Source organism: Urocitellus parryii, chromosome 8 (genome assembly GCF_045843805.1).
Source record: "Urocitellus parryii isolate mUroPar1 chromosome 8, mUroPar1.hap1, whole genome shotgun sequence".
Classification (NCBI taxonomy): domain Eukaryota; kingdom Metazoa; phylum Chordata; class Mammalia; order Rodentia; family Sciuridae; genus Urocitellus; species Urocitellus parryii.
Genome location: NC_135538.1, coordinates 113,952,475 through 113,964,260, shown reverse-complemented (window position 1 = coordinate 113,964,260; position 11,786 = coordinate 113,952,475). Strand labels below are relative to the sequence as shown.

The window sequence follows — 11,786 nt, the reverse complement described above, 5'->3', positions numbered from 1 at the left end:
TTCCTGCTTCAGTCTACCGACTTGATGGGATTACAGGTGGATGCCATGGCATCTGGCCCCCAATATTATTCCTGGGATTGCCTCAGTCTTCCTAGGGGAAGAGGCCCACGTAAATTCAGCAGCCTTTACCAGACAGGTCAAGGACTGTTTGCAGAAAGGCTAAGATGCTCTTCCTGGCATTTGGTTGGGGGCCCAGAATTTAAACTAAATCTTTCTTTAAAAATGTCCCTTTCCGGTTACTTGATAACGTTGATGGTGATCATTTCCAGATTTGCCTTTTGTGCCAAGCCCTGAGATGGGGGCGAGAAGTGGGAAACCTGCTAGAGTCGGTCCAACTTTTCAGAGCCAGGCTTTTCCTTAAATAGCGACCCGAACAGTCACAGTCTGGGCCCTCGGTTTTCAAACAGGTCCGTAATCTAGGGTTTTTTTTTTTTTTTTTCCCCATAGCGTCTGGAAACGCGAGGCTCCCAGCCCAACCGCTCACAAGGGTAATTAATGATGCATCCAATGCTCTAAGCTTGTTTGGAGCCAAAGACTCTGTAATCAGTGCTGGAGAGTTAACGCCGATGGGGTTGTTTATCAAACCCCGCCCTACATGAAGGAAGCGAGGGGGAGGGGGTCTGTGGATAAGGTGGTGATCGACAAAGGGGGAGCGCCAGGCTTGCGGCCACCCACGCGCGCCACCACACGTCTCCACCCACCTGACGGAACCGCCTGAGCGCGCTCCCAGCAACCGCGAGTCTCGCAGCGTTTGTAGCCGCCACGTCACGGCCTCCGGCGCTTCTCATTGGGCGAGCTCGTCCAATAACAATCACGTGACCCCAGGATGGTGTATAAATACGGCGAGGAGACGGCGGTGGTCCGCCATTTCGTGGACGCCGGGTGAGGGAGCGCATCTGCGGACGCTGAGCCGGAGTAGGAGCGGGAAGATCCATCCGATTGTGTGGATTTGAGCCTCCGCATTTCTAACCCACGATCTCGGTGAGAGACTTGCGGGGGAAGAAGGGAAGTGGAATATAACAACCTAGGTGGGGCCGGCTCAATGGCGGCGCCAGATTGAGACAAAGAGGCGCCGCCGCCATTTTGTGACGTTCAGCACGGGGCGGCGGCGGGGGCTCCCGGTCCGTCAAAGGATGTTTCCTGGTCTTGGGAGGAGGTCTTCATACCCCATGGGGGCGTCAGGGATGATCCGGGGCTCTGGGAGAAGAGGGGGGAGCCGTAACCGAATTGCGCTCCAGGTCACGGCCTTTCGATTTTATGGCGCCTTTCCCCCCCCCCCTTTGGCTCCTTGTTTTCCTGGAACAGCTCAAGGTTTTATTCAAGTCAATATTAGAGATTGGATCTTTTTATCCATACGAAATGGCCTCGTAGCCACCTATTGTTTGATGGTTTTTTTAAAATTTGACTTCTTTACAGTCCGGATCTTAACCGTTCCCCCCACTCCCCCTTAAACGAACTGCCGTCTTTCAGGTTGAGTTGCATTGTTCTTAAGGTTACTTCCCATTCATCGGCCTGAAACCGGTCGCGGAAGAGTGTTTTAAAAATCGATTTTCACAGGGTGGGGTCAAGGCAGAGGGGATGTGTCTTTTGATTAGATACATTTAAGAGAAAAACGTGGTGTGCACGAAAAGCCCGTCAGCTGAACTGAGAAGGTTGCTTTAACGTACGTGATGAAACAATTTATTGTTGGAGTGACTTTCCGTATTGAAGGACCCAAATGCAGTGAATTTTTGCATAAGAAATACCCTTTTTTTGTAACCTTTTTTTTCCGGGGGGCGGGGGGAACCTGGGTGCTCTCTACCACTGAATTATATATCCCCAGCTCTTTTATTTTGAGACAGTGTCTTGCTAAGTTGCCAAGGCCGTCCAGGAACTTGAGCAATGCTCTTTCCTCAGCCTCTAAAATTGCTGGAGTTGTGGCTGTAACAATTTTCTTGAGGTGAAAGTTACATAAGATTTATTTTGAAGTGGAACGATTCAGTAGTACTACTTGATACAATCAACAGTGTTTTTGCAGCCATCTAGTTCCCAACCACTTCCATGATGCTCCCAGCTCCTCCCAATCGCTGACAACCACTAATCTGTCTCTGGATTTACCTGTTTTAGGTATTCCATATTCCCGGAACCATATAGAACGTGCACTTTTATTTCGGCTTTAACGTGTTTTCGAGGTTTTTCCATATCATAGCATTTGTTAGCCCTTCGTTTCTTAAGTTATTACTGAACGACGTGTACCACATTTTGTATATCTGTTGAGCATTTGTTATTGTCAGCAGTGTTCCTTGAGGTTACTTTTTTCTTTTTATGGTGGTGAGGATGGAACACTTGGTTTTGTTGCTTAAGGAATTTGCACCACATACTACTTGGATGTAATGACGTGTATTAGCATTGTTCCTGTACAAAAGGAAGTTAATGTGGAATCAAATAAATTTTGTTGTTTAGGTAAATTTTTTTTAACGGTGATAGAAATCAAAGAGATGCTTTTTTAAAAAAAACTTTATTGTATATTTATATGTGGTGCTGAGGATGGAACCCAGTGCCTCACATGTGCTAGGAAAGAGCTCTGCCAGTGAACCACAACCCCAGCCCCAAAGGGATGCTTTCTTAAGTGAAAGAAAAATTTGAATATTAAAGCTGGTTAGGTTTTTGGCTTACAAACACACTTTGGTCTAAATGTGGTGGCTTTGTTGGAACTTAATAGCTGTGGATGAATGAAGGGGAATTTTTTTAATCTTTTTTGTTTTCATTAGTTATAAAAACAATAAATTTATGTATTTTGATTCATCAAACATAAATGGGGTATTTTTAGCTGTGATTTTGTACATGCCAACTGTTGGGTGAGGATTGAGGGGTGTGAGGTGTATGTATGTTTTGTGGTGCTGGGGATGGAATCACAGTTCCTTGTGCAGGCTAAGCGAGGTGTCTTTCATATTCAGTGATAGCCTTAGCTGGAGTTGGTAATGTAAAATGGCCAAAATGGTGTCAGCCTTATGTCTTAACTCTGTTTAAGCCTGGGAAAGGATGAAAGAGAGTGGCAAATCTTATTATTTGTTAAATTTAGTTTAAAATTAAGCTAGGGAATCAAGCTTAACCATTTTAAATATTAGGAAAATGAAGCTAGGCAGTAGTGCATTTGTAATTCCAGAGGCAGGAGGATGGCAAATTCAAAGCCAGTCTCAGCAACTTAGTGTGAGGCCCTAATAAAATATAAAAAAGGGCTGAGGATTTGGCTCAGTGGTTAAGCACCATTGGGTTCAATTTCCTATATTAAGAAAAAAAAAGAAAGAAAAATTATCGAACTAAATACTGGCTTTCATGTTTATTAACTTGGTTTTTGACTCCCTGAAAGTTTGGTTTTGAGCAGGTTTTACTAACTTTCCTAAAGGCTCTATATTTAAAAAAATTTTTTTTTAAGTTGTAGATGGACACAATATATTTATTTTTAATGTGGTGCTGATGATTGAACCCAGGGCCTCACACCTGCAAGGCAAGTGCTCTAGACACTGAGCTACAGCCCCAGCCATCTAAAGGCTCTTTTAAGGGTTAAATAAAGTAGGTGAAATTCAACTTTCATGGTCCAGATTGTGATAATTGATCCCTTAGGGCCCCCCAACCCCAATATTCCAAGGAAGCTTTTTTGGTTTTGCTTTTAAATTTGCTAGTTTCCTGGGGGTGTTGGTAAAAATAAGGGGGAAATCGATTTATGCGGGGCTGTGCTGGTGATCACACACAGGGTCTCACCTTGCAAGCCCTCTGCCACTGAACTATATTCCTAGCCCAAGAAAGGGGATTTCAAGAGTTTTTATCATTTTGTAATTTTTTCTTATGATCTGTTTTTAACTAAATCATTTGTATACTTTTTTTTTGTTACAGAAATGCATCGTGATTCTTGTCCATTGGACTGTAAGGTTTATGTAGGTAATCTTGGAAACAATGGCAACAAGACTGAATTGGAACGGGCTTTTGGCTACTATGGACCACTCCGAAGTGTGTGGGTTGCTAGAAACCCTCCCGGCTTTGCTTTTGTTGAATTTGAAGATCCCCGAGATGCAGCTGATGCTGTCCGAGAGCTAGATGGAAGGTAATTTAAAGATTAATGTATACTAGTGTAAATTTGTTGCCTGTTTTTGTTTTGTTTTAAAGATTTTTTGTGGCTTTTAGGTGACCGAGAGATTCTGTATTCTTTATTTAAAATTATGATTATGCAGAGGCTTATTGTACTATTTTAAGTGTTTGAGATTTTTATTTAGAAGTGTGAACTATTTCCCTTTGCTTATAGTGTCCTACTAGTTGATTGATAATAATACTTGTCAGAGTAACAAGTGTGTTGATCTTCTCTCACTTCCTGGCATTTGAAAATCAGTTCATAATACCCAGGAAAACCATTGATCCAAAAATTCTGTTTCAAATTTTCTTTCTTGAAGCAAGTCATATTGCCTTAGATGAGATCCTTTTCTCCTTAACTAATCAAAAAAGAGGATCCAAGAGTTAGCTCTATAGTCATATATGAAAGGTCATTACAGGTTACATAACAGTTTTCCAGGGCACATCTCTTCCCACTTACTGTTCAGATATAGTGGCTTGTTGAAACTTAATGGCTATGGACAAATAAAGTGGGAGACCATTGTTTTTTTTCCCCCAATCAGCCTTAATTTCTTATATGCCCACTTTTGTGATTGAGGGGAGAAAAATGTCCAAAATGGTTTTGTCTTGGCTTAGAGCCCTAATTACAGAGAAGGTTGGAGGAGAGTGACTAAGTTGAATAATAAATAAATACTGGGACCTACCTCCAGGGAAGAAATCACATTAGGGATATAGAACTAGTTCTTTTTCTTTTTCCCTTTTTTTCCTTTTGGTACTGGGGATTGAACTCAGGGACACCAACCACTGAGCCACATCCACAGCCCTATTTTGTATTTAGAGACAAGGTCTCATTGAGTTCTTAGTGCCTCTCCATTGCTGAGGCTGGCATTGAACAGGCAATCCTCCTGCCTCAGCCTCCCAAGCCGCTGGGATTTCAAGCGTGTGCCACTATTACAAGTTAATATTGAGTTTAGTAATCACACTGGTTCTAACAAGTGGAAAAAGAAGAAAGTTGGTTTCTTGTTAATTGGTGCTTTAGAAAATCCCATTTGGTTGTTACACTTAATTTAAAATTAGACTGGGAGTCAAGCGCAGCCATTTTATAGTTTAGAAAAGTGAAACTAAACTGGTCCTAGTAGTTATGTCTGTTTATTTCAGCAACCTCTGGGGAGTCTCAGGCAGGATGATCGAAAGTTCAAGGCCAGTCTCAACAATTTAGACTTTGTCTCAAAGAATGAAAAGGACTTGGGATTTAGCTCAGTAACAGTAAAGGGCTCCTGGATTCAGTCTACAGTAGTTAAAAAATAAGGAAAAGGAAACTAAAACTTGGTATTAAAAGGTCATAGACCTGCAGATAGGTTCCTTGCAAGAAGTAACTAACTGAATGTTTACTTTTCCCTGTAATAGACATCATAAAGTTAATGTCTCTGCTTTTCCATAGAACACTTTGTGGCTGCCGTGTAAGAGTGGAACTCTCGAATGGTGAAAAAAGAAGTCGAAATCGTGGCCCACCTCCGTCTTGGGGTCGACGCCCTCGAGATGATTATCGAAGGAGGAGTCCTCCACCTCGCCGCAGGTACTTGAGAGATAGCGTGTTTTAGAGGTATCGGTGTAATGGAGTAGCTAGTAGGAGCAGGTATTTCTCCTAAAGTTTGTTGGTGGGTTGTAAACTTACTGTGAAGATTCGGAGGTTTCTACGAAACATTTGCTGGGTGTAGTTTGGGGTATGTGAGTTGTGCTGAGTGTTGGCTTTTTTGTCTGTAGGTCACTGTTCATGTTGGTAGTCAGTAACTTCTATCTTGGATCTATCTTCTAGTTCATCTTCTAGTTGCATCTTTCCAAGTCTTCCCTTATACTTCAGTTTAGGCCTTTTTCCATTTCTTGACTCCATAATGACGAACATTACATTCAACTCTAGCTCTTCACAAAAATGTGTTTTCTACTAGCACAATTGTAATATTTATCAAACAGGCAGCTGTTTTTAATGTTACAACTGGTAAAGTAGAAATCATTCTGAAACTAACTTGAGTCACTGACCAATAAAGGGGGCTAAAAACGAAGTAATCCCAGTCATCTGTTCTTCAATCCCAAATAGGAGAGAATTCAGTTTTTTTATAATTGAAAATGGCATCATTCTTGGACCAGGCAGTATTGTCTGGATGCTAACTCCACATCTCCTCAAACCTCCAAAATAGTTTCTATAGGACTAAATTTACCTCTTACAGGTGAGTGAAGTCCTAGGAGATAGGAGTTCAAAATCTTGCCCCTTTTGCTATTTTGAAAAACAACACACTGTTGCCCATCATAATAAAGAGTATTTGTTAGCTAATAGATGGTTGTACTGATGGCTTGTTTTTCATTTTTTTTTTGTGCTTTTTGGTCCATCTATTAATAAAAATGAACCCCGTTACAGAGTCACCATCATGTCTCTTCTCACCACCCTCTGAATCTGCATTAGCCAGTCAACTAGCCCTTTCAGCGTCATGTGACCAGCGCGCCCCATTCAGCTTGGCTGGTGTCGTTTCACATGACCCAGGCTGGCCAGTCGTCAGGTTGCACCGCCCTTTGGTTCCCGAGCATGCTGTTTTCTCTCAGCCTTCTCTCCAACCTTAACCAAATCGGCAGCAGCCACCTCGACCGCCCACACATTCCTGGCCAATCAGCTCAGCTGTTTATTTACCAAATGTCTTCACAACAACTACAGCAGCAGCCTTCGGCTAACAAAAAAGCAGGAAAAATCCACAACACCCCCTTCGCCAACCAACTAAATCCAACGCAACATCTGGCAAAACCTTTTCAGCAAATTCTTCCTGGCCGTCAGTCCGGCAGCCTCACCTCACCATTTCTAGCTTGTTGAAACCCAAAACTAGTAAGTTTTTCCTGCTTATACAGTTTACTGCTGGTTAAAATAAGGAGTAAGCGGCTTAAAGTAATTCTTTTTTCTGGATCAAAGGCTGGCTGTGCATAATTGAATGGTAACGTACATATATATTGCTTGGAAAAAAACTTTTAAGGGTGATAGGGAACTCATAATGTAACTAGACCTTCAAGTGGAACTTATTTGCATGTGTGAGATGCCAAACTAAAAATTTTAATATCTCTAACAGATTTTAGCTTTTCTTCCTAGCAAAAATTTGTTGAATCCTATCACCTTTAAATGGTTTTACTAACAGTTTTCAAAATTTTAAAAATTTGGGGGTGAAGTGTGGGCCAAGCTAAGGTAATTTGATAAGCCTAAACACACTCTTAAATGTGACGATCACAAATGCAGTTCTAATGTAGCACTAAGTGGCATCAATATTTACACCTATCGCGTTTTCACAAAATTACACTATCCACCTGGTACCTAAGTCTCGTTACGGACTTATAGGTTTGCATGGGTTCCAAATACTGGTTTATGGTACTGTTTTTGGAACTACTTGTGGGACTACATTTTGGTGTGGTGTTTGGGTAGTGAAGTTAGTTTGACATGAAGTTTTGCATTGGACAGATCTGCTGTGAAGCATTCTTTGTTAAAATGAATCCATGGTTGGAATACCTGCTTTTCACTTGAGCTTTTTGTTCCTTAATCCTTCTGTGCCTTTTTTTTCTTTTCTTTTTTTATTTTTGGACGATGGGTGCCAGTTCTTCGGCACATTCACTGGGCCCAACAGTGAGATTGAAAAGTTGGGAAATGCCTCACGCCATTAATAGTAACTGACAATTAGGCTAATTTTCTTGTTTCTGCTTTTAGATCTCCAAGAAGGAGAAGCTTCTCTCGCAGCCGGAGCAGGTAAATAATTTTGTCTTTAAGCCACATTTTCAGGAATGGCAGTGTTTCTCATTCCTTTGCTGTCTTCAGAATGACTTAATGTGATAAGCCTTGACTTTAGCCAATCAACGGCATATAAAGCCACTGTTGTAATATGAGTCATCTTTGAGTTTTCAGACTTAGAAAATTGTTCTGCTGGGTATAATTATCATAAATAAATTGCTCTAACATTCTATTCTTTTTTGGTTAGGTCCCTTTCTAGAGATAGGAGAAGAGAGAGATCACTGTCTCGGGAGAGAAATCACAAGCCGTCCCGATCCTTCTCTAGGTCTCGTAGGTAAGCTGTCTAAACACTTAAGCTGCTTAAGAACGTGCATAGTCTCTTTTAAGTCATAAGATTTTTTTTCAAGTTTTTTAAATGATGATGCTTTTGTCACTGAGGGTAACCAAATTGCAAATATCAAGTTTTGTTTTTTCTTGTTTTTAGCCGATCTAGGTCAAATGAAAGGAAATAGAAGACCAGTTTGCAAGAGAAGTGGTGTACAGGAAATAACTTCATTTGACAGGAGTGTGTACAGAAAATTCAAGTTTTGTTTGAGACTTCATAAGCTTGGTGCATTTTTAAGATGTTTTAGCTGTTCAAATTTATTTGTCTCTTGGAACAGTGACACATATGATGTAATTCTCTATGGTTTGAAATGGATCATATGAGGCATGTAATACCAATAATTGTTACTTTACAATGTTCCCTTAAGCAAAATTGAATTTGCTTTGAACTTTAGTCTTGAATAGACTGAAAATAAACCTCTAAATCCTGCCCAGCTAAAGTGTGATGTTCTAATGTTATAGGAACAAAACTGGCAAAAAAAAAAATCAGATTTCCCTTTTTTCATAGCTGAAGTATAACACACAGGTGTAGATGAATAAGCAGTCTTTAAAAGCAGCTGTGAACACAGGCAAGCAGGTAAAGATGATAAAATCAGCACTATTAAACTAGAGGTTTTGTAAAATCCAACTAGTCTTCACCCCTGGGCAGAGGTTGCCTAGCTGGTGTAGAATCTGATAAGTTTCAAGAAAATTTACCTTTGCTTAGGTCATAAGTTCTTATGTGATTGCTATATGTGAATGCATAGCTATTTGTAACGTTCATTATTTGTAAATTTGAGGTTTTAAAATACCAATGTCCTGCCAGTTTAAGGGTACATTGTAGAGCTGAACTTTTTTGAGTTACTGTGCAAGATTTTTTTTTTCCATGCTGTCATTTGTAATATGTTTTGTGAGAATCCTTGGGATTAAAGTTTTGGTTACAAATTGTTGTTTAACTTGAAAGCCTGTTTTTCCTTGCAAACTCAAATCTGAGCTTGGTACCAAGTCCAGGTATAACATTCCTATTGGAAGCCATACTTATATTTTCTTGTAAAGTGCTTTTGAATTAATAAAATATTAGCATAATTGTATAATAGTCAGTTGAACCCACTGTTACCATTGTTCTTATCCCATAGAAAGCAGTTGATTGCACAGTTCTTATTTTATAAGAAACACAACGGAGAGGCACTATGGAATAGTCTTTTGAAGTGAAGGGAATTTTTGGTTGTCACCTTATTGTTAGTAGTTAAGCATATTTTGGGAGTTGAAGCCAGTTCAGGGTCCATGATATTTGGTGACTAACATTTTAAAATAAGCAGCAACCTGGCATATTGTATCTGAAGTAAGTTGCCCATAAAAATGGCTTTTATCGTTAGCATGAAAACTTCCACAAAGTTTTAAAATTTGCTTCCATTTTATAATTTGAAGTGTTGCATGGAAATTCCAAACTCATCCATTATGATGTAAAATTCACAATATGGTCAAATGTAACAGTGCAGAATTGAATATGGAGGCATGCATAACCTTCCTCTTAGAAATCTGGAGGAGTTGTAACTTCAAATTTTTTGTGCAATTAGATTAAATCATAATGCAACAGTCTTTTGTGGCTTAGTTTCCTTAAATTTGGTCTTTGAAGATAGTTTGGATCACATTGTACTGACTTTGTCTCTAAAGACATTGGATTGGATTCAGTCTAGAAGGGGACACTAAGATTTAGGTTCTTGGAACACAGTAGGTAGAGTGCTTGCTTGCCTAGCACGTGTGAGACCCAGGTTTCAATCAGCACCAAACACCAAAAAATAAAAGACAAATTATTTCTAGTGGTCCTACGAACCTTTCACACAAAGAGGAGAGAATTGGTGTCAGGCTCAATAAGGAGATGAGCTTTTACACAGTTACACATGATCAAGTAAGACACTGACCTACTGGGAGCTCCAGGTTTGGACCTTTTGTCTTTTGGCATTTTTCCATGTTAAGACCTGTTCCTATTCGGAACAAACTTTTTTGGGGGGGGGCAGTATTCAACACATAGGGTCTTAAATTGAAAAGGTTTCTGTAAAACTTTGAAATCGACTATGGATAGATGTGGCTAACAGAAGTGATTCAGAACCTGGAATTTAACCTCCCCAAGGAGTTGTCAATTTTGTAATTATTAACTAGAAACCCTTGCCAATCTTTTGACTTACAGAAAATATGGAATATGAGCCAGGGACAGTGGCACATGCCTTTAATCCTAGCAGCTTGGGAGGCTGAAGCAGGAGAATTGCAAATTCAAAGTCAAGCAACTCGGCGAAGACCCTGTTTATAAATACAATATAAAAAGGGGGCTGGGGATTGGTTCAGTGGTTAAGCACCCCAGGGTTCATTCCCTGGTACCAAAAAGAGAACATACAGGATATGAAATTGATTTGACATTATAAGTTTTGGTTATTTGGAAATTTTACTGTCCTATAATTGCTAAAATTATAGGTCACATTAGCAAATCATCCATTTTCTCAGTCAACTGTAGTGAAAGAAATCAATTTTGACTTGTGATGGCTACATATGTTCACTAGAGGTCACTGTTAGTACTTAATGATTTAAGAAAGCAACAGTTGCAGATGCTTGATCTGTGGTTCTCATTTCATTGTGGGTTACTTCTGACCTCCATCTTTCAAAAAGTTCAAAACAATTTATAAATTAGCCAGATGAATTTTAGTTTTGTGGCATTTAGATACCTGCCAGCTACCATTTGTGTACTTGAATATGTTACAGATCTTTAAAGATCATGTGATCTGTAAATGGCATCTTCACCCTATTAGTCTGCAGTTAGTAGTAGTTCACACGAAGCATATATCTTTCTGCATGGGAGATCCTAGCTACCTTTTTATTACATCAGAGCTCTGGTTCATTTTGGTACAGTGCTGCTTAGTCGGATATGGTATCAATTGTAAAGATCTTTCAAAGCATACATAGCCAGATTATAGGCCTGTTGACATATTTTTCCAGAGTGATTTAGCCATATGTAATTTAGAAGAATTCTAGATGAAAAAACATGCCTGGTTATGTAAGACCACTGGTTTAGTACTTTGTCTAAATGTGCTTTTGTTTTCATAATCTTGAATTGGATTTAATTGTCCAATTTAGTTGGTAATCTCTTCCAGTTATATATTTTTGTACTGCCAGACTGTTGCCTTCTGGTTTTCCATTTTTTTGAAAACATGAAAGATTTTTGTAATTAAAAGTCACTGAAGAAAAACTGGGTTGGAGTTATATTTTTATCCATAAAACAATCCGGTAATGTTGAATTTGACTTTGAACATCCATGGTAATTCTCATTCCACTTTAAGGATTCATTGCATTATCTGAAAAGACTATACCTCTACCCTTCATTCAGGCTCTGAGAAGAGATCATTACAACTTGTTTGTTAAATCTAAAGTAACTGCTTAGTCTTGTCTGTGCATCATTTCCTTTGTTTTATTATAGAAATTCCTAATACAGTATTTCGATTCATCATTTAGTAGCCTGAGATTTTCTCAATTATCTGGAACACATAACAGTAGTCAAAGGTGATTCTTAACATGAAATGCATGTGTAAAAGTGTTA

The 11,786-nt window shown here is 39.6% G+C and overlaps 1 protein-coding gene across 1 annotated transcript; it reads left to right on the top strand.

Annotated features, from left to right (window-relative positions):
* Nucleotides 1–882: 882 nt before the first annotated feature.
* On the top strand, nucleotides 883–9,799 carry Srsf3 (serine and arginine rich splicing factor 3). Its single transcript, XM_077801854.1, has 6 exons — nucleotides 883–981; nucleotides 3,874–4,081; nucleotides 5,525–5,659; nucleotides 7,817–7,855; nucleotides 8,085–8,171; nucleotides 8,322–9,799. Exons 2-6 carry the CDS (start codon nucleotides 3,876–3,878, stop codon nucleotides 8,347–8,349), a joined length of 495 nt encoding a protein of 164 aa, XP_077657980.1. The 5' UTR covers nucleotides 883–981; nucleotides 3,874–3,875; the 3' UTR covers nucleotides 8,350–9,799.
* Nucleotides 9,800–11,786: the final 1,987 nt, after the last annotated feature.

Bases quoted from the DNA above. Each gene is read 5' to 3' on its own strand.
- Srsf3 (XM_077801854.1), top strand. From the start codon at position 3,876: ATGCATCGTGATTCTTGTCCATTGGACTGTAAGGTTTATGTAGGTAAT. The intron at 4,082-5,524 runs GTAATTTAAAGA...GCTTTTCCATAG, and splicing joins GTCCGAGAGCTAGATGGAAG to AACACTTTGTGGCTGCCGTG. The intron at 8,172-8,321 runs GTAAGCTGTCTA...TCTTGTTTTTAG, and splicing joins TCCTTCTCTAGGTCTCGTAG to CCGATCTAGGTCAAATGAAA.